Here is a 21,602-nt window from a genome sequence, read left to right on the forward strand (position 1 = left end):
GTTGCCTTTTATATGATCATACTTTTTATTCCATAAGACTTCCTGGCCGGGACCCGGTTATGACATCAGCATAAGTTTACAAACTACCATCACAGTTAGCCATGATACAGTAGTACAAAAATCCTGAGGGTTATATGGGTTGTTGTTTTTCTATGGAGAAAAAAACCTATGGACACTTTTGCTGTCAGAAGTTATCAAATCAAATGCTGGTGCAAGGTTGGTGCAAAACAGTAGTATTAACTGCATTTTAGCAAACCAACTAAAGGTACTTGCAGGGTGAAGCAGTGCCAAGGGTTTTGTAGGTCCTGACAACACGGCTCGAAAGTTATAAGTACATGTACTGTGTGCATTCGGGGGGATACCTCTGTCTCCAAAAACAAAGTCAAACCTGATAGGTTATTGTCATAATGTAGATTAGTCTAATCAAGGTCCTTGGTCTAATCATTCAATATGCTATTTTATTACTGATTGTACCCTCTTTTATTTTATCAGTTTGTTTTTTTAGCAAGGAGGTATCATTTTGTTTTGAACACGGAGATTACATTATATCTTCACTTGTTTCGAACACCATACATCTGATGAGACCTCATGAAAGCCCCTAGCAGGCTGAGGGCAGCTGCAGCTAGCTCCTAAAATATTGGCCACATTCTGGTGTATACGACACCATCTCACACTCACTCTAGATATTAAATAGTAAGAAAAGGTTAGATCATATAGATAGAAAAAGACTTTTTTCTACCTCCATGATTAGATCATTGAATCATTTTAGAATTTTTCTAACCCCTTCAACAAAAATAGGTCACATGCTCTTCATCAACAGTGCTAACAACAATCACGCTGACTGGTCCTGGACCTTTTGGTGCAATCAGTTCGTAAGATGGAGCCTCAGTATTAGTGTTGTGGCCAACTTGTGGGTCTTTCTGCTTGCCCTTTGTGTTTCAAATACTATTCACCTATGCGCTAATAAAGGAGGTTTACTTGAATGTGATTACCAGCAAGCAACAACAGGGAAACAAATTATGGGCCATTGTTATTCAAGGTTTGTTTTAACAATGTCAAATTGTACAGCTCCTCTTCAGCTCTTTTTGTATGGTTTAATGCAAATGTGCCTGTTACATTGTTTTTATCAAATTGAATGAACCATGGACGTTCCACAAGAATGTCCTTGAATGAACAAAGTTTCATTTTTTTCTACGCAATGCATAATTTTTTTTTAATACTATATATACATGTAGGTAAAACAAAATGTTCAAGATTCATGGGTCCAGTATAGCCTTCGTAGCAGGCTAATAGAACTGGGGGTTTGGTGGTCTTCAGCTGTTTTCTGATTAGCCCAGTTAAACCAGGCCGACTGTATGTTGTCTATTTGCAAGGACATTATACATGTGTATAATGTCCTTGCTATATGCAATCAGAAAATAGCACATGAAAGCTCCCAAAGACCCTGAAGACCCCCCAAACCCACAGTTTTTGGCATGCTACATATCCGGAGGCTAGGTCCAACAAGGGAGGAGACTTTCGATCAATGAGAGTGTCAGAGTATTGATAAGTTAGCCACTGTGAATGCTAACAGTTGACATAAGTCATTGTAGTACAAAAGCAACTCAGCCAAGTTACTATGAAGGAGGTTACACTGTTCTATACCGGGGGTAATGGCCAAATTAGCCTCAAAACCACAAACAAATCCACAACTTAGGACTTAAAGCGTTAGCTAACATCAAAGCATTTTTCTGAAAACTCCCAATTCAAAGATACATTAAATTCTAAAAATTCCCAAAGACTACCAATGGTCTTTATTAAGTATGACACCATGGAGTTAGGACTAGATCAGGGAATGGAACAAACTTGAGCCCAGTGCAGCGGAGGCGGGGTCTCTCGCCCAGTTCAAATCTTAACTGGCGAAGACCTTGCTGCATTGAGCCACCCCATCATGTCTTGTATTATGTAAATATTTCTAACACACTAATGCATCTTTAGCACACATAAAATCAGTTGTTCATGTTCACTTCTTGATTATCCTTTTTTCCCCCTTCGTTTATATGTTATTATGTACCAGGTCACAATTGTTACTAACAATGTGCAACCTGCCAACAAGGAGGTTTAAAAGAAACCTCCTTGCTGCCAATAATTTAGTTACCTACATTGTAGGGCTAAGGCAGACATGAAGATGACTTCTAAAGAAGGTCAATTAATTTTTATACTTTTTCTATCTTAGTTGGCAGATGTTCTAAAGTCAAGCTTACAAACTAAAAAATAGTTAAACTGTGACCTGATAAAGTGAAATCGAATACTTCTCTCATTCCCTTTACTTCCACTTAATATAATATATACCTATTGTATATAATTTGTAAAGTGGATTTAGCAATCATTGTTTGGACCTGGTGAACTAGACTGGGCCTTACTTAGCCCAGTGGCCTCAGTGAAGGCCCATGGGCCATGCAAATGAGTCATTCTACTGGTAAAACTGTCAGACATGTGCTAATTACACTGACAAGCAAGGTGTGATAACTCATTATGCGAGTGTATTTTACAGTGTGGAATGGCCAATTATAACTCATTTGCACTGGGCTGGACCTTTGCTAGGCCACGTGGTCTACGAAGGGGCCAGTATTGGCTGTTACTTGTTCATGTGGTCCAACCAATAGACCACTGAGTTGGGCAACTTTCAAAATGGAATATTTCCGTAACGTTACATGTTATGACCAAATTAAAGACATCATGATGCAAGGGAAATCATGCTCTTTCAAATGACATGTAAAAGTTAACTGTATCTTCAGTAGAAAAAAAGTTAGAAAATTGGATCACCAAGATGGCCGCCTTGAAATCGGGAAACTGAACTTCCCAATTTAAACTGACCAGTGTTAGTAGCTTTTTGGACGAAAACAAGGATACCGGGCATACAAACTATGAATATTACTAACCAGTAACGGTAACTTTACCCCAGTAACCAGTATTTCAATCTCCCAAAGCTCCTTTCCACTTGAGAACGAACACATGTCTAGTTGCTGTTTGTGGAGTTGCTCCTTAAAGTGTCACAGCTGATCATAGGTCCATAACTACTGATGACCTTTGAACCTGCATCAGAGGGACTGTTTGCCTACTTTAGTAGCAGTAGCTGTGCTATGGGCCATCCTTGAAGATGTAATATTACACCACACAACACTCGTGAAAGATTTCTGTCTAGAGTTGAAAAGTCAACAACCCTCTTGTCTCCATGGCATAAAACTGGCCTGATCTGACCAGAATTGGCTCCAGGAAAAAAAAACTGTCAAAAATGATAAGAGCAAAGTGGGCCTTTTTCAAAATTCATTTCCTGGTCCCAGGTATTCAAGTCCTGGGAACTGTGCAGGGTTGAATGGCAGCCCATGGAATGTTTTTAACCTGCAACCACAGTTGGAATCTCTCCAAGAACAACTTGGAAAGTGTTCAGCTCTCTTACAGAACTGTCTCCTAGGGCCTCAAGGGTTCTCAAGGTGACAGTCACTTCTTAAAGAAGCTGATGGGTCTCATACATGTACTGTTGTACTCAAGGACACAGACCTAGAAAATAAATGATTTTGCAACTTTCATCATCCTGGGGCATTATATCTGCGAGTCTGTCACTGTTCAAAATCTAGTATATGACATACAGGCTCAATTCCAAATATCAACCATACTCAAGATTCCTGAATATTCCAAAGGCTCTGAAATATTATTAGTTCATGAATTAGAACAAAGCCTCAAACAAACAAATGTACAAGAATATACATTTGACCTTGAACATTTACCAACCCCTCTCTCAGGCTGGTTTAACTTTTTACTTGCTACTCTGTACCTACAAATGTAACTCAAAAATCAATACAACTGATACCAAAGAGCTACAATGTACCTCAGCTAGGAGGTTACATATACTAGTATGTGAACTGAACATTGACACTACGTGACCAGGATATATCTCCCAAACAGTGTGAATCAATATAAATGAAACATTCCTCCTGGTGGATAAAGTGATCATTGTGATAAATTATGGGGTCAGGTTTCAATCTACATAAAGGGGGCCTTTGCAAGTAGTTATCCAATGTACTAAATCCATAATTGTAAACTTTGTTTAAGTCAGTCTAAGACCCTTAAAAATCGTATCAAAAGAGTTCTACTTTTTCAGGGTCAATACCTTAATTAAGCACCTCCATTGCCGAAACATATATTATACCTGTCAACAAACCTACAATTACTTAAGTACACAATTCTGTAAACCAGGTTTTACAAAGAAGATACATGGTATAGCTTTTGGAGTCACTGAAAATACAACAAAAGATACAATCTGTGTGACTGACAATGTTTGATTTCAGGGGGCTGTACAATGTATTAGTTGACTGAATATATAATCTACCTGACCTTTGGTCTCTTGCTGACTTTGCTGTATTTACAAAACTAGTGTTCACCTGGTTTCATACTTAAACATGTAACGTTACATGTACATACGTGGTCAATCAACTGCAAAAGCCTGTATATATCAGGGTAACTAAATAAAAACTAATAAAAGTTTAAATTTTTCTCCTGAAATTTGCATACACTCAACAGTACCATATGCATGTTATCTGCCTCGTATATGTTGAAAACAATTTGTGGCATGACTCTCCAATAATAATACAGCTAACCCTTAAACAAACAAGAACATTGAGGTAAATATTACTTCCTGTTGGGCCTTTGCTCTGTACAGGTGTCGTTTCAAAGGTAAAGTTCCCTAATAGATAGTAATAAGGGTAGCTCAGCCCTGGGCAAACAGGAAGCTCTGAAACTAAAGTAACGGTTCTGACCTGACCAGACTAGACAGAGTTTCCCCCTGGTATGGCAACTTGTTTCAACTTTACTCATAATAATCTGGTTTAGCTATTGGAATGAAACATTTCACAATTAAGCTCTACTAATTCTACATAAATCATATGCGTTCATTCCTTGATCAAACCAGTTCAGATTTTCCAAGAAAAATCCAAAATATCATTTACCGGTAAAGATACACACCTGAAAATGAAACACATTATTTCTGAAGAGAGGTACTTGTGCATGCGTCGCAACTATTGGTTATAAAAGTTTGGGAAGATTAGAGACCTGTCACACTTGTTAATTGGATACTGGTGATCCTGTAAATGTCATGACTAATTAAGAGTTTTCACTGCTGTAATGAAATACATGAGGGAACATCAACCCTCGGCCCACATGACAATATTTGAATTCGGACACAAGATGTTACCTTATTATATTATCTTTCACAATTTCCTGTAAATTCATATTTATAGAACCTTTGAAGATATTCATACTATTGGAAATATGACAATGGGATGAATGGGACTATGGTTCAAGTTTAACATGTTTCCAAAAATGCATATGTGAAAATCAATCTGATGGTACTCAAATTTGGTAAATGTAAAAATGAAAGCAGCTACTGCTGCCCTAACCTAACCTTATCAAGGTATGAATAGCAAAGATTAAATGCTTCTGTGTATATATAACTGTCATTCTGTATACAGTATATGATTTTGGGTGCACTGTTTACAGTTTCAGACCTAACTCTATTGATTTTAGTTGGCAGAACGAAGGTCTACTCCCCTCCCTGTTTAAACAAAACAAAACAAGGTGTAACATGAGCCAAGTTACCCCCACAAAGGTCACATTTCCTGTTCTTCAAGTACAAGTATGTTATATTGTTTTTCCATTGAAAGTGACAAATGTTGATCATGGAAATGCAGACTAGAAAGCAACTTACATGCTCACGTCTTTCATTTGTCTTTTCTTTCCAATGTACACTTGCAGAGTACACAATGTATTCTTGAAAGGCATTTATTCAACTACATGTACATATATCTTTGAAAGGATAACAGTGTCGAATTTGTGCATGCATTCATTTGCAATACCATATTTGGGGCTTATAATCCTAATAATACAATTCTTGCGGTCGCATAGCACAATATTTTTGAGTGAACCCCATAGTCAGTACAGGGACAAAGCTCAGGCACAAAGTATTGCAGCATACTTAGTAGTAATACTCCAGAAAGCAGCTGAGATCCTTCTGTGAATGACAGTGAAGTGAAAACTATGCAGACTGGTAGCAGAACGTGTCAGGATTGAGACCGCAGAAGTTGAATTATGTTTGTTCGGTCAGCATAGATTGGCACCCTGATACTGACTGTTACAGCCTTGTACTACACATTGGCTACAGTTCACATGACCCGCACATAGCACCATATACAACAGGTATTCAAAATTGTTCGGTAAATTCTTCTGTACAGTGTTGCCATAAGGAGGGAAGACCATCCTTCCTGATTGCTACCTTCCCTAATTACCAAAACCACCTGATAATTATTTTCACGTGGAAACCACAGCAGGGTGCACAAAGACCTCCTATTAGAAAACGGTGGCTATAGGAATAAAAAAAGGAAAGCAAAAAGAAAAAGCACTATCAAAACATTATTGACCAGCAACTAATATAACTTAATTGTATGTTTTGTCAACTTGGAGGTGCTCATACATTCAACAAGTTTAAAATTCCGCAACGAAACCTGTTGACAAGAAAACAACAAACTATCATTGTTTTTGTTTACGAAAAGAAATTACACTATGCAAAACTGCGAGGAAAAATCAGACGTGTCTCAGGAAACGTTTGTGTTGTTAAAATCAGACAGGCGCCCCAAAACAGGAAGTTAAATAACCCTCCCACCCTGAAAGGCTCTAAGGGTTATTGCAAGATTCTGCATTACGTTACCTAAAGACAAATGTAGGACGGCACACTTCAAACACTTTTGAAACATCCACTTTACGATAGTGCACTAGATCATTCCAGAATGTTATAAGTAAGATTTCTGAGAATAAGCTGAACGCGTCATGCCGATCCCCCCTTTGTGGACCCTAGAAGGCCAAAATGCGACCTGTGCCCAAAATTTTCATTGATTCCCACACAACACACAACCTTCACCAACCCGTTTCTGCAAATTCTACAACAGACACGGCCCGAAACGACACGTTTTACATATAAACATGGCCTCTCTTACCTTCTGTGAAAGTTGGCGTGTCAGTAACTGTGGAGATCTCCCACGGTGGAGCTGGAATTTCGCGGAAATCGTGAGTTTTTCGCCCACACGAACGAAGGAGGGAGGTGCTCTTACCTTATGCTGATCAACTTCCTGGTCGGATTGCGCATGTCAGGTCAGCTGACAGCGGGGGTCCCAGGGCGCTCTGATGCAGGCCTCATCTAAATCGCAAGAGGACGCTGTTGACTGTATCAAATGATAAATTGCTTTAATACGAGAATTCCTCACCGTGAAAATTTTAAGCATGCGGTTTTATCTGTGTTACCAAGCGGTACTAAAGTAACTTTAACTTGTTAGGTCACTTGGATTTTAAAATATGGAAGAAGCAACATTTTTTCTTTGAATATCATAGACCTTGAGAAACATTAACATCTAAACATACTCTTTGCACCATGCGACCCACAGAAATGTTTTACCAGATACATGTATATGGTATATCTACCCCACATGTATAAAATAACTTACAAACAAAAACACACAATCAGTAAAATACCAACTCAAATAACTTCCAAGCAACCAAAAACACACAAGCAAACAGTTAAATACCAACTCAAACAAATGTGCAAACTATTGATGATAACTTGATATCAGTAAATCAGTTCTCAGTTACCTTAATACTGCTAGCGCTGATCAGCTCCCCTCATTGCGGTTCCGGATATCGGTCCTTTTCACTCCGATTCAGACATCTCCACTGCGGATCTTCTATACGCTTGGGACTCAGTCGATCAGCACTTCTCAATCCGGATGAGGCTCTTCACTTCAGCCCGCACAGCTCCGGATCCCCACCCCGGAGCTGCTCCCGGCCCCCGTCCCGGCCCGGAACCTCATCAGCGGTACCCGGGCAGTCGGATGCCGTCGTAATGCTCACCCCCCGGGGTGTCCAGGTAAGCCATGATTAGAGCGGAGCCTGACAGTTCGCATTCAGGCGTCACCACGAGGACGCCCCGGGAGGTGATCAGGTGAACTTCCCGGGAGAAAAACTCCGCCAAGGCGACCGGCACGGTGTCTGCCAGGTCCATGCTCCAGTGGCCTGGCCGGGACAGATCATCCAGCTGGCGGTGGAACTCCGAGAGCCCGCCCGGCACGGCGACGGAGTACCTGGCTGCGTGGTGGCGGATGTAGCGTACAAGGAAGTGCCGGAGTTGTTGGGCTGTGGTGGCGATACTTGGCTCTGCCCTACCGAGCTGTCTGGCCGACGCCTCAAAGAGGCAGTTGCCATCACGGGGCACTGGGTCTCTCACGTATCCCATCTCGGTGATGTTTTTGTCAAGCAGCTCCTCTCTCGTTTTCTGTGAGTGCTGGGCGAATATGTCGAGTGTCGTCTGTTCTTCGCGCGATAGTTGTTGAGGCGGCAGCACGGCGACATCCACGTTTGCAGGCTGGTTTGGTGTAGCTGGGGTGGATGGGGGCGCAGGACTAACCTTGTTGCTCTTAGAGAGCTTTGCGGGCTGGGTTGGTGCGACTGCTGCTTTTCTCTCACCGTCAACTGGGATCTCAGCAATCTGGTCTGGTTGTGTATCCTCGGGCTCGACGGGAACCAGATTCAAGAATCGCTCCGCCACGTCGGACTTGGACTCGGGGGGCGAAGGACCAACCTTGTTGCTCTTAGATAGCTTCGGCAGACACTGATGGAGTGTCTGCTTTATCTTCGTGGTCAGATTAACTTTGTCCGACCTGCATTCACAGGAAATATCCCTTACCTTGTGTGTCTATTTATGTGCGTAGGTTTAGCATTAATTATATATAAAACACGGTGATTGTGATCTTGTGGATGAAGGACGCAGAAGAAGAAAATTAACAGAAACGCTGAAATGTGAACCTTGCAATAGTACCGTACACGTGTGTGAGAGACGAAACTGTCCAATTACGAGTTAGGCATCACAAAACAAGGCATCTATAGCAATACTTCAGTATAAAGACGGAAACCAACAACGTATAATTATATCAAAGGACAACCCTATAATGCATTATCATAACCAACGAAACTCGCCAAGCATCTAATCAGGCAATAAGTGTAACAAAACAGAACGTCGAACAACAAAGACGCATAAAATGTAAACAGTCCCATATCTCAGAAGCAGTAAAAGTCCCACATAGTTTGTGTACAGAACGGAGGAAGCTTTCTGGTGCCTTCCTCTTAGCTACAATCACTTGAGCTGCTTTACGCCGACGCTACAGCGCTCATGGCGACAAAAGATTCACCGAGATGTTGGCAGGTAATTTTTATCCGGCTATGTAAAGGAATTAGGAACTCCATGCAAATATCCCTGTGCCATATCACGAGTTTTACGTACGATACATGATTAACAGGCAGTGTCCTCTGTTTGTCTGAATGTCAGGATTTGTTAAGTTCAAAGTTATTGTGGCAACACAGAGGGAGTGTGTACTTAGCTCTGTGGAAAACTTCATAGTCATGTACATGATCAGCTAGTTTGACTTACCAGGCCGTCTTCGGCTTTCGTTTGGGCACGACTTTCGGGCGTAGGTCTACATCCGAATCAACTGGATGAACACGGTTGTTCCCAATCTTTGAGAGATTAGTTCCACCCATATTTCGTGATTTACCACTTGGGATTTGTAATAAAAACTCAGCAAGATTCCGCTAACGCTTAAATGTACGTTGTGTACGAATGTACGTCGCGTTGAGTTCTGATGACGTCACAGGAAACGTTTGTCACAAACTTTGTGACGTTCGAGAACAACTTTTTAAAGAGCGCGAGGTTCCCATGGTGCTTTGCGAACAAGATAGGCCATTCCCAAACTAAGAATTGAAAGTTTACTTGGCATTGCAAACTTTAGAAGGGGACAGGAAAGCCCTGTCAAACTATGGTCCTGAAGTGCAAGTTGACTTCGGTCCGGCAGTTGCCAGGGGAACAGAGATTTTCTGGATGGTACCTGGCATCGAAATGTTGGTGTACGATACAGAGGCAGACAACTGGTCTGAACATCCAGCCCCAGGGTTTGAGGACAATATTGAAGATGGGGATTTCTTTGTACTCCAAAACACGCTCCATGCATTGATCAACTATCCCCAACTTCAACAGGTTTTAATATATGACAGGCGTGAACGTATTTGGAGAAAGTCATCTGAGCTGCCTTTTGGGCCAATGGATATTTATGATCCTATGTACATTGTAGCTCGTATGTACCTACCATATCTGAACACCAGCCATGAAGACACACAGGATGCAGCAAATCCAGAGGGAGAATAGTTATGATATAGTGCGCAACCCCTCAGAGAATGTGAGAACATGCTAGAACGTAATTGATTAGATTAGGCAGACTTTGATGACTTGTCTGTCTGAGTTGGTTTTATAATTCATTTCCATGAATTAGACAATAGGCACTGTGTTCGGGAGGGAATTAGTACTTTGTAATTGTACACTGACCAACATCAAATAGTACAAATCGTTGCCTTCAAATTAGCCTTACCATATACTGAGAAGTGTGTAATGTTGGAAAACACTTTTCGAAGATGGTAACTAAAACTAGTAAAAACAACCACATTGGTTAAATCTGGTGTCTATTGAATAGTGTGTACAATGTACACATTTTAGCTACCTTGCTGAAATCTGCTGTTGAAGCTTGTAGGGACCAAGTAGTTTTGGTGTTTCATGTCAGAATTGCTTAAAATCTTGCCAGTGGACAGCTCTGCAGTAACTGAATAAACCATTGTTTACCAATGGAACTTACATGTGTCTGTCTTGTTTTTGCCCATACAGTGTTAGATTTCCAGACTTTGCCCAAATCTTTGTCCAAATCATTGTTACCTTTGTCATCTGTGCTCGTGAGTTTGTGTAACCCGCATACCATACGTATACAGAATTAGAGCTATCTTCGTGTTTTTAATTGTGTGAAATGTCTTGAATACTGGTGTTCCTCATTTTACATGGCGGTAAACAGGCAACCCACCATTTGCGAGCCTTATATGATTTCTCGATTCACTATATGATGAAAATTTGTAGACAGAAATCCTTTTACAATGCATACCTATTGCCTTATACTTACATCTTATCCAGACGTGCTTTTTAGAAACTGAATAACTCTACTATTTCTGTGAATAATGCTGCTGGACAAAGATACGATAAAACAAGATAACGTTCCACTCCTTTTTATTCCAATATATCACTTCCACTGGAACTCACTTCCGGACAAGACATCACAGAAATTACTGGACCTGCCAAGTTTAAACCGTGCCCTGCTGTCATACCTTACACAATATTTTTCAATAATTTTGAAAAAATGTGATTAACCCCCAACTTTTTTACTTAAGCATTCGTTGTATTTCGCCGCGGTGCAATGCGTTGCAATGCGTTGCAAGAGAAATACACCCAAATCGTACCTATACAGAGTTCTATATAGATGGTACTGTATGTGCAAAACAAAAATTGTTGGGCTCCGCAGGACAAGGGTTAAGGCAGCGGTAATACAACATCTGAGCGGTCTTGCTCAGTACCCAATCAAGATCAAAATACAGCATGCATACTAATTTTACACATTATTAGCATGAAATTTCATCCGACTTGGATCATGATGAATTCACACTATACTCTTCAACTCTCAAATCACAAATGCATATAAAATATACATATATAAGACATTTGTCATCAAAAAATATCAATCTCTTCTATAAAATTAAGCTTCAAGCTTAAGGGTCCACTCGGCTTCTACAGCACGAGGTGAGCAGGCGGCTTACGGCTCTTCCCAGCCTCCTGGCCGCCCTCTGACCCCGTGCTTTCCACCCCTTCTTGGTCTTGGTCTGTGTCTGCTCCTTTTCCTCAATGTTGTTCTTCTCCTCTTCATGGAAGTTCTCCATCCTCTCTTCACGTGCAGTCACTTTCTGCTCGATGCCATTTTCCAAGGCCTCCTCCTCAATGCTCGGTTTCTCCTGATGTAATGGCTGCTGGGTGGCCCTATCAAACTCATTCTCATCACAGCCTGTGATAGAAGACGAACTTTATTGTACGACGATTGCACATGGTACAATATGGCAAAGTACATTTGTACACACACAAAAAATGTATTGAATAAGACCTAATGTAGAATAAAACCTAATATATCCTTATTACTCAAACAATAAGGGCTAGCACAAGTCTTTGATATAGTGTTATATCGAGTGGGGCTAATCACGAGTTTTGGTATTTTTTCTCATAACAAAGCAGTCTTTTATATATTTACCTGTTACTGCATCGCGGATAGACACATGTGGGAGATGTATATTCTGTCCTGAGAGGGTGTCGCAGCTCGGTACCATCTCACCACACAGCTTACTGCAGGCTTCTCTTATAGCATTGGAGGAAAGAATCAACGCTGTCTTCTCCAGCCATTTCTCATCTGCCTTCTCTTCCTCCAGGGACATTTTTTCATCTTCTTGACGCGTCCCCTGTTCACAAGTAGAAAAGACAGGATAAGCTTTGCTGCAAGTAAACTCTCTATGAGCCATACAAGATGTACTGTAGTCGATGACCAACCAGTTAGCAAAACAACCAATCAACCAATCAATTTTTATCGTCATGCCAGTACAAAAAAAAAACTGTCGTCCTCTAAAGAGATCAAGTGTAAAGCTTTTTTCTTAAAGGCTGTCAGTCAAGTAACCGATAATAAATCTTAATAGTTACCTTAATAGTTACGATATGATCTACTGCTTTTTTCAGCCGATGTATATTTAAAAGCAGAAACATTTTGTCATATTTGCATATCAACCACAACTCACCTCGTTACTGAGACTCTCCTCTAGATCTTCCTGCAACTCCTTGCAGGCATCCCTGAGGGCTGTGCAGCAAACATACTGTACAGCCAGCTCCAGGTTTTCGTCCTTATTGACCAACAGGTTCTCTTCGTCCTTACTGACCAACAGGTTCTCTTCGTCCTTATTGATCAACAGGTTCTCTTCGTCCTTATTGACCAACAGGTTCTCTTCGTCCTTATTGACCAACAGGTTCTCTTCGTCCTTATTGACCAACAGGTTCTCCTCGTCGTTATTGACCAACAGGTTCCCCTCGTCGTTATTGACCAACAGGTTCCCCTCGTCGTTATTGACCAACAGGTTCCCCTCGTCGTTATTGACCAACAGGTTCCCCTCGTCGTTATTGACCAACAGGTTCCCCTCGTCGTTATTGATCAACAGGTTCCCCTTGTCGTTATTGACCAACAGGTTCCCCTCGTCGTTATTGATCAACAGGTTCCCCTCGTCGTTATTGACCAACAGGTTCCCCTTGTCGTTATTGATCAACAGGTTCCCCTTGTCGTTATTGATCAACAGGTTCCCCTCGTCGTTATTGACCAACAGGTTACCCTCTGATTCCTCCTGCCGAACGGTTGGAGCAGATGTCCCCTGTTCACAACAATAAAAAATGATGGGATGAGCTTTATTGCCAACAAACTCTCTACAGCTGTGTGCAAGATGAAGTGTGTGGTAACTGATAGATAACTCAACCAACCAACTGACGAACAAAGAAACCAATAAATCCGTCAATAAATCAATCAATCATTCATTATCCTGTTTGTAAATGCAAACCAGTCATCCTCTACAGAGGTCAAGCATAATCCTTTGTCCTTATGTCAGTCAAGTAACCAATACATGTAGCTCCCATGCATGATAACGTTTATCATTATCCCAAGTAGTTCCGTTGGGACACTTTGAGACTTTATTGAATGATATGACCAAGAGAATTATCAAGTACTGTTCACAGTAACCACTATTTTTTTCAGTCGATACTTATTTACAACTTCAAGCAGTGCCATCTTTTAGATGACGCCTCACCTTGTTTGGGACAGAAGACGGGACCTGCTCTCTGCTCTCTGCCAGAGCAGGCTCGCTCGCGCTAGTGTCCTGTAATATACAATAACATCAGGTTAAGTAAACAACTAACTAAACGCTTCGGACATTTACTGCGTGTCTTTCTTATTATATTGTCTACATTAACTTCAATACAACAAGTACAAAAATCTTTTTAGAATTTGCCATCAACGCTTCATTTCTTTACAATTCTTTACAATTACTTCGAATTATCAAATCAGCACCAAGGACAGATACCGAGTTGCGGATTGTATAACGTGTTACGTATAGTAAATGGGTGGTGCTACTCTGCTATACTCGTAAACAAACTCGTAACAGTTTCATTACAACCTGACTCTAAAATTCACATAAGATACGCCTACTAAAAACTGTCACAAGCGTGATTGTAGCTGACGTACCTTCTTTCCAGGTTGGGACAGTGGCCCCTGCCGGGTCGCCACGTCCCCCTCTGACACGGCCACGGGAACAGGTACAGCAGCAGCGGCGGCGATGGCAGCCTCCCGCTGGGCCCTTGATGGTGCCTGGGGTAGAAGTGAGACAACGAGTTAGAAATACACTATCCACGTGGAACAAATACATGTGTACATGTGTACTAGTACTGATCGGTCACACGTGCTTTACCGAAGCTGATGAAGGAACAGCAGCGATCGTATACGTTCTAGAACATCAGCCGTGTGTTTATAAACAGTTTCGGAACACCTGTACTAAATCCCAACTTTATTTAGAAGTCGTTAAAAAAACTGTACGCTTAAAAAAAACTGAGTCTATCCCAATCCCAACTTTAGAAGCCGTTTAAAACTTGCCGATTCTATCCCAACTTCAAGTTCAAGACACTTTTTATACATTTTACACCCATGGGATGACTCACCTTAGGGAGCTGGATGCCCCGTTCCGCTAGCAGCTTCTCCCTAAGGGGGCACACCCCAGTTTATTTGGGGCCTCTATTCGAAGCTGCACACCCTCAAATCTAGCGACCGTCTCTGGCGTGGAATAATTCGGAAGGAGAATAACTGTATATGGGACGAAAGGATATCTCTTCAGCTACAAGACAAGCTGAGTTTGGTTTCTTCAACCTTTTTAAGTTTGGTAAAATCAACGGAAAAAACATTATTTTCACTCGAAAATTAATGCCCAAAATTGCGAATTTTCGCGTAGGATAATCCCACAAAAAAAATTTTCCGGCAGAAATGACTGATGCTGGCAGAAAGACCCAAGCCTTGACTATACCCGAGTAAATTATAAAGAAAATTCTAGTACTGTAATTTTCTAAACAGTCCACGGCGCGAGGGGTTGCAAATCCACCCCTACGAAGCCGCAGAGCGAAAACTAGGTCAAACGGGCGGATTACACTTGGCGCGCAAGGATACCCGGAAGTAAGGTTCGGAGCCAAAAGAAATTTTCACCCCAAAATCACCATTTCTTACACTCTTCAGCCATGTTAATGTTTAATGATACTTCGTGGCAGTTTATAAGAAATGTCACCTCAAACTTGGACCCTCAAAACCCTTTCGTCACTTTTTTACAACGGACTATCGCGGACCCCGGTCGCGCAAGAACTGGGGTGTGCACCGTTAATTAAGCCAAATTTTAATTAACATTGTTTTTTAATTAACAATGTCATAGTCTATCAATCGTGCCAAGTTTGAGTTTTCTGCGACTTTTCCTTCCCGAGTAACAGGTGGTTGAAAGTTACCCTGTCGGGAGGCTCATTTTGCGCTTCCACGGGTGTGTTCCATTCACGCACATAATGGGAATTACGTCACAATGGGCCGTTCCTTTGGAACGGGCTTTAGCGCATTAAACCATGCTAAATAAACAGGTTTTGCCATGTAAAGGAATGCCAGAGGGCTGTTCTTGCGATGGAGTAGGTTTTCCTTCTAGTTCTGACTGAAATAAGCGGTATAAACCACCCAGAATATAGTTTAGCTGATGACGTCACAATGCCCTCCTAAAGCCGAACTTTTTAAGTGAGATCGCTATGGTTTTAAGTTCTGTACGTTGACAGGAAGCAGTTGATATTGAAATTTTAGGTCATACCCGGTAGAGAACAAACCATGAGATCTTACCCAAGTGTTTCCGCTGCGGAGATTCATTTTGTTTTGCAGGAAAACGAAGCTTAATGTTGGATATTTGGTTAGATTGTAGGCCTGTGGCGGCGTTCTAGCAGCTAGGACGGTATAAATGGCCATCTGCTGAGAGAAGCCTGTACAGTTTGGTGTCGGTCTCGATGAGATATAAAAGCAGGAGGATGTATCTTCGGATTATTGCAACTTATTTGTCTGAAAGTTGAAATCTCGCGATAGGCCGAACTTGAAACTAGATTTGACAGGAAAGTAGGGGAATGACGTCATCATGGCCTTTTTTTAATTAAAAACGTCTCCTCCTTAATGCAGGAGCGCCTGGCACACGTACATACGCAGTTTCCAGGTGCCCCAGGGGTAGGGCAATGCAAATAATGAAATCGCGGTAGATATGACGTCATCGATCTTTAGTAGACACACTTCGAAGTCGGTTTGACCGTGTTCGGAGGGGGGGCGTGGGGAGGGGGGCAAATCAGCGCATTATATGACATTCTATAATCATATTAAAACTTGCGAAATCCAAAATTTTTTCGCCATGATTGGGTAAAGGATATACACTTTACTGGATGAAATGCAATTTGTTGGCTGCCATAGCTAATATTTTTTGAAGGACGGACCTGTTTTAAGGGGGCACACCCCAGTTTATTTGGGGCCTCTATTCGAAGCTGCACACCCTCAAATCTAGCGACCGTCTCTGGCGTGGAATAATTCGGAAGGAGAATAACTGTATATGGGACGAAAGGATATCTCTTCAGCTACAAGACAAGCTGAGTTTGGTTTCTTCAACCTTTTTAAGTTTGGTAAAATCAACGGAAAAAACATTATTTTCACTCGAAAATTAATGCCCAAAATTGCGAATTTTCGCGTAGGATAATCCCACAAAAAAAAATTTTCCGGCAGAAATGACTGATGCTGGCAGAAAGACCCAAGCCTTGACTATACCCGAGTAAATTATAAAGAAAATTCTAGTACTGTAATTTTCTAAACAGTCCACGGCGCGAGGGGTTGCAAATCCACCCCTACGAAGCCGCAGAGCGAAAACTAGGTCAAACGGGCGGATTACACTTGGCGCGCAAGGATACCCGGAAGTAAGGTTCGGAGCCAAAAGAAATTTTCACCCCAAAATCACCATTTCTTACACTCTTCAGCCATGTTAATGTTTAATGATACTTCGTGGCAGTTTATAAGAAATGTCACCTCAAACTTGGACCCTCAAAACCCTTTCGTCACTTTTTTACAACGGACTATCGCGGACCCCGGTCGCGCAAGAACTGGGGTGTGCACCGCTAAGCCGCATCTGAACCACGCTGTCCTTCAGCGCGACATAGTCAAGATTATACACGTCACCCATGATAGACTTCTTCAATTTCACCTCGCAAGTCAAAAATTCGTAAAATAAGCTGTTGGAACAGCAAGAAAACGTTTCACGTCTGATACCAACTGTGGCTAGAAGTGAAATGAGCACTTTGCACTGGCAACGCTCTGACGTGCCCTGGTCAGGTCGGGGTGCACTAGGGCATCGTGACCTCATCGGCTCGATGACGTCATCGGCCGTCGTCTTTAAAGCCCATTTTCTCGATTATTATAGGATGAAATGAAGTAATATTGTATACTACTATAGATTATCACCTTTAGAATCGTTTTCAATTGCCGTTATACTTTTTTTCTGTCGTAAAACTGGTAATTTCACCCAATTTATGTCTAGTGCACATCGCTCTGAACAAGTTGCATCGTCACGTGACCGGTGCAAAACGAACCGTGGACTGTTCCATTTTAAAACTTGGCAGGGGTGTGTTTTTTCTGACGGGGGACGTCATAAACATCATATGACGTCATAAACGCTCAGGACCAATCAGCTATCTAGGGCTCCGGGATTATGTCCAGAACATCATTGCGACTTTAAGTCCTTCCTGCGAATGCCCCTTATAACCACCTTCTTCTGAACACCTGATGCACTGATCAGCACATGTGACGTCATAATCTTAGGTGGCCGCGCGGGCGCCTGGTGGGACCCGGTGGTGAGGTTACGGCTTCGTCCCGGCCTATTTTTCTCGCCGGGGTCCTGGGGGATTTTAAGATCGAGTTAAAATCAACTCGGCGCCCGCGCGGGGTCAAAAATAGGCCGGCAGCCGTCGGGAAACCCGCCAGTCTCCGTCCAGTTCCCGTCCGATAGTGCTAAAAAAACAGCCCGCCGAGGCGCCGCGCGGGCCCCGATTTGGAATTGTGACCTAGGGTTTAGAAGAAGTAGAACTTAATGTTAGCACATGGGGATATATGATACTCTCTGTACTCACTGTCCTTGTCAGTTTACATACTAAGTAGCCCTCGAGCATGAACTTGCAATAAAGAAGTATTCTACTGATAAAAAAAAAGGAACATTTACAAAGGCCCTAAATATTTCATGTGTATGAGATCTCCAAATTCATGTTGACATGGTTTTTATCCCAGCTGTAATCTTTCAAACACCTAAACCAACACATACACAGGCAATTACGGAAGCATTAATTTATGCCATGTTGGACTTAACTTCAAAGCAAAGTAAACTTTAAATTCTTAGTTTGGGAATGGACTACTAGTATTTGCGTTCGCAAAGCACCATGGGAAGCTCGCACTCTTTAAAAAGTTGTTCTCGAACAGTCACAAAGTTTGTGACAAACGTTTCCTGTGACGTCATCACAACTCGAAACGCCAGCGTGAATTCGTACACAACGTACCTTCAAGCGTCTGTCGACTATTTCGAAGTTACTTCGTTAATCCCAAGTGGTAAATCACGAAAGATGGGTGGAACTAATCTGTCAAAGATTGGGAACAACCGCGTTCATCCCGTGGATTCGGATGAAGACGTGCCCGTCGTGGCCGAACCCAAACCCAAGCCGAAGACGGCCTGGTAAGTCAAACATTTTGAACTACATGACTACAAAGTTTTCCAAAGTGGTACTGTACACACTCCCTCTGTGTTGCCACGATAACTTTGGACTTAACAAATCCTGACATTCAGACAAACAGAAGACACTGCCTATTCATCATGTATTGTACGTAAAACTCGTGATATGGCACATGGATGTTTGGAGTTCCTAATTTCTTTACATGTACATAGCCAGATGAAAATTACCTGCCAACATCTCGCCATGAGCGCTATAGCGTCGTCGGAAAGCAGCTCAAGTGATTGTACGAGCTATGAGGAAGGCACTAGAAAGCTTCCTCTGTACTGTACACAAACTATGCACAAACTATGTGCGACTTTTACTGATTCAATATTGCTTCTGAGATTTTGGGGATGTTTACATTTTTGCACGTTTGTTGTTCGACGTTAGAACTTTCTATTATGTTACACTTGTTGCCTGATTAGATGCTTGGCGAGTTTTGCTTCTGGTTTCTTTGGTTGTGATGACTATAAGGTTGTCGAAAGTACAATTATATGTTATTATTTTCCGACTTCATACTGAAGTATTGCTATATGACGTGTACTGTGATGATTGAACTTGAAATTTGACAGTTTCCTCTATCGCAACGGGCTATCGTAAGATTCAACTTTCTGTGTTTCTGTTAATTTTTCTTTTTCTGTGTCCTTCATCCACAAGACCCCAATCATCGTGTCTTTTATGTAATTGATGGCAATGATGCTAAACCTATACATTCAAGAGGTAAGGATATTTCCTGTGAATATATATACAGGTCAGACAACAAGGCCGATCTGGCTACGAAGATAAAGCAGACACTCCATCGGTGTCTGCCAAAGCTCTCTAAGAGCAACAAGGTTGGTCCTGCGGCACCTTGCGAGTCCGACGTGGATATGGCGAACAAATTCCTTAATCTGGTGCCCGTGGAGGACGCAGAAGAAGACCATAGTAATATTTCCAAGATCGCAGTTGACGGTGAGAGCAAAGAATTCGAAGCTTCACCAAACCAGCCTGAAAACGTGGATGTCGCCGTGCCGCCGCCGCCTCAACAACCATCGCGCAAGCAGAAGAGACAAGAGCGGCTACTGAAAAAAATCACCGAGATGGGCTACCTGCTAGACCCAGTGCCCCGTGATGGGGATAACCCGTTCGAGGCCGCCGCCAGGCAGCTCGGTAGGGCTGAGCCAAGTATCGTGACCGACGCCCAACAACTCCGGCACTTTCTCGTCCGCTACATCCGCCATCACGCAGCCAGGTACTCCGCCGGCTGGGATGGCGGGCTCTCGGAGTTCCACCGGGAGCTGGATGATCTGGCCCGGCCCGGCCACTGGAGCATGGACCTGGCAAACACTGTGGCCCTGCCGATCGTCTTGGCGGAGTATTTCAGGAGGGAAGTTCACCTAATCACCTATCGGGGCGTCCTCGTGGTGACGCCTGAACTGTCACCCAAGGACAAGCTGTCAGGCTCACCTGTGATTATGGTTTACGATGGCATCCGGCATTACGACGGCATCCGGCTGCCCGGGCGGGCCGGGTACCGCTGAGGTTCCGGGCCGGGCCGCGGGGGGAGTCACAGTGAAGTGTGCTGATCAGCTGTTAAGGTAAGAAAAATTTCACTATAATCTTAGCTAACTCTCCCAATTAGTCAAAACCTATAGGTTACATCTACATATGGGTTTGTATTTAAATTATTGCAATTTGTTTGTTATGTTCTGTCCATGTAGTGTAGAGATCCCTTGCATATATTCGCATTTTTTGTCTTGTTTTGCATGGAGCATGCAAAGAGTATGTTTAGTTAAATGTTAATGTAGCCCATTGTCTATGATATTCAATTAATTTTTGAATTGTTGGTGCCAGATAGAAATTCTAAGATTCTGAAATATGTTACTTCTTTCGTAGTATGAAATCCCATCTAGTTAGCTCTACTGTAGTACCACTTTTTGAGACTTTTCCTGTCCACCCTTTACTACTTATATTCTAGTGAAACACCCACATTTGTGCAGCACTCATACACCTGAGCTGCAGTTCATCACAATTTCACTACGGGGCGTTTGTAAATCCCGTATTCTTGCACTACGGCTTCGCCTTTGATGTTTACAGTACCGGATGAATTAGTTTTTGGACCTACTTCAAGATCAAGTTGTTTTTGCCGTCCCGTCTCCAATTCATTAGTCTCGGAGGATTAGACTGAAGCTTTTAACTCTCCTGAACTTGACCTTGGAGATTAAGTGCACCTGTTCTACAGCTTGGGCAGCGGTTAGGGTCGTGTACTTTGCAACATTCTTTGATACCAATGTGCTTACATTTGTCACATACATGTTTTTTATGACACAGACGAAGACGTTACAGGAATAACTAAACCTGAAATTGAGGTGTCATTTTGCGGTTAAGAGAAAAAAAGCTTAGTGGTAAAACTTGCACTAGGTGGTTGACGTTGACATCTGTTTACATTCTTCTTAGGAGCCTCCTAAACATACAGCGGGCCTGGCGCAACTTATTCTCGCGCTGCGCTGAGTCGCTGGAAAAGCGGAATAGCTAGCGACGCTAATATGTTGAATGTTGAAAGTTATTGAAAATGACAGTCTGGATGAGAAAATTTCAATTATTTATTATTTACTTTTACAGTTTTGGCGCAAACATCTTACATAATATCGCTTTAAAATACAGAACAATCTACATTGTTCTTGAGCGATGACTTGAGAAGAAACATGCCTTTAGGAGTGTTCTCGGCGTTTGTCTCGATACCTGTTCCTGTGTA

General features: G+C 42.2%; 3 protein-coding genes across 10 annotated transcripts in view; all 3 read right to left on the reverse strand.

The window, feature by feature from the left end:
* Window positions 1-7,178, reverse strand: part of LOC109467847 (arf-GAP with Rho-GAP domain, ANK repeat and PH domain-containing protein 1-like) — a 50,077-nt gene extending 42,899 nt beyond the window's left edge. For all 8 annotated transcript variants that reach the window (XM_019765936.1, XM_019765942.1, XM_019765940.1 and 5 more), the window contains exon 1: window positions 7,026-7,178. The gene's annotated coding sequence lies outside the window, so the exon portion shown is untranslated. The remainder of the gene's footprint in view (window positions 1-7,025) is intronic.
* A 713-nt stretch (window positions 7,179-7,891) lies between these two features.
* LOC109467745 lies at window positions 7,892-10,843 on the reverse strand. The gene is made up of 2 exons (XM_019765796.1): window positions 10,835-10,843; window positions 7,892-8,773 (listed from the first exon to the last, which is right to left on the reverse strand). Exons 1-2 carry the CDS (start codon window positions 10,841-10,843, stop codon window positions 7,892-7,894), a joined length of 891 nt encoding a protein of 296 aa, XP_019621355.1.
* Window positions 10,844-11,172: 329 nt separating this feature from the next.
* LOC109467746 (putative histone-lysine N-methyltransferase 1) lies at window positions 11,173-15,573 on the reverse strand. The gene is made up of 7 exons (XM_019765797.1): window positions 15,557-15,573; window positions 14,732-14,771; window positions 14,262-14,384; window positions 13,828-13,896; window positions 12,778-13,398; window positions 12,243-12,447; window positions 11,173-12,002 (listed from the first exon to the last, which is right to left on the reverse strand). Exons 1-7 carry the CDS (start codon window positions 15,571-15,573, stop codon window positions 11,713-11,715), a joined length of 1,365 nt encoding a protein of 454 aa, XP_019621356.1. The 3' UTR covers window positions 11,173-11,712.
* Window positions 15,574-21,602: the final 6,029 nt, after the last annotated feature.

The sequence above is a fragment of the Branchiostoma belcheri genome, unplaced genomic scaffold (genome assembly GCF_001625305.1).
Source record: "Branchiostoma belcheri isolate BF01 breed outbred unplaced genomic scaffold, Haploidv18h27 scaffold19, whole genome shotgun sequence".
Taxonomy (NCBI): Eukaryota; Metazoa; Chordata; class Leptocardii; order Amphioxiformes; family Branchiostomatidae; genus Branchiostoma; species Branchiostoma belcheri.

Coding starts and splice junctions, on each gene's coding strand:
- LOC109467746 (XM_019765797.1), bottom strand. Junction 13,897..14,261: donor TGTCCCAACCTGGAAAGAAG/GTACGTCAGCTA, acceptor TGTATATTACAG/GACACTAGCGCGAGCGAGCC. Junction 12,448..12,777: donor AGGAGAGTCTCAGTAACGAG/GTGAGTTGTGGT, acceptor ACTTGTGAACAG/GGGACGCGTCAAGAAGATGA.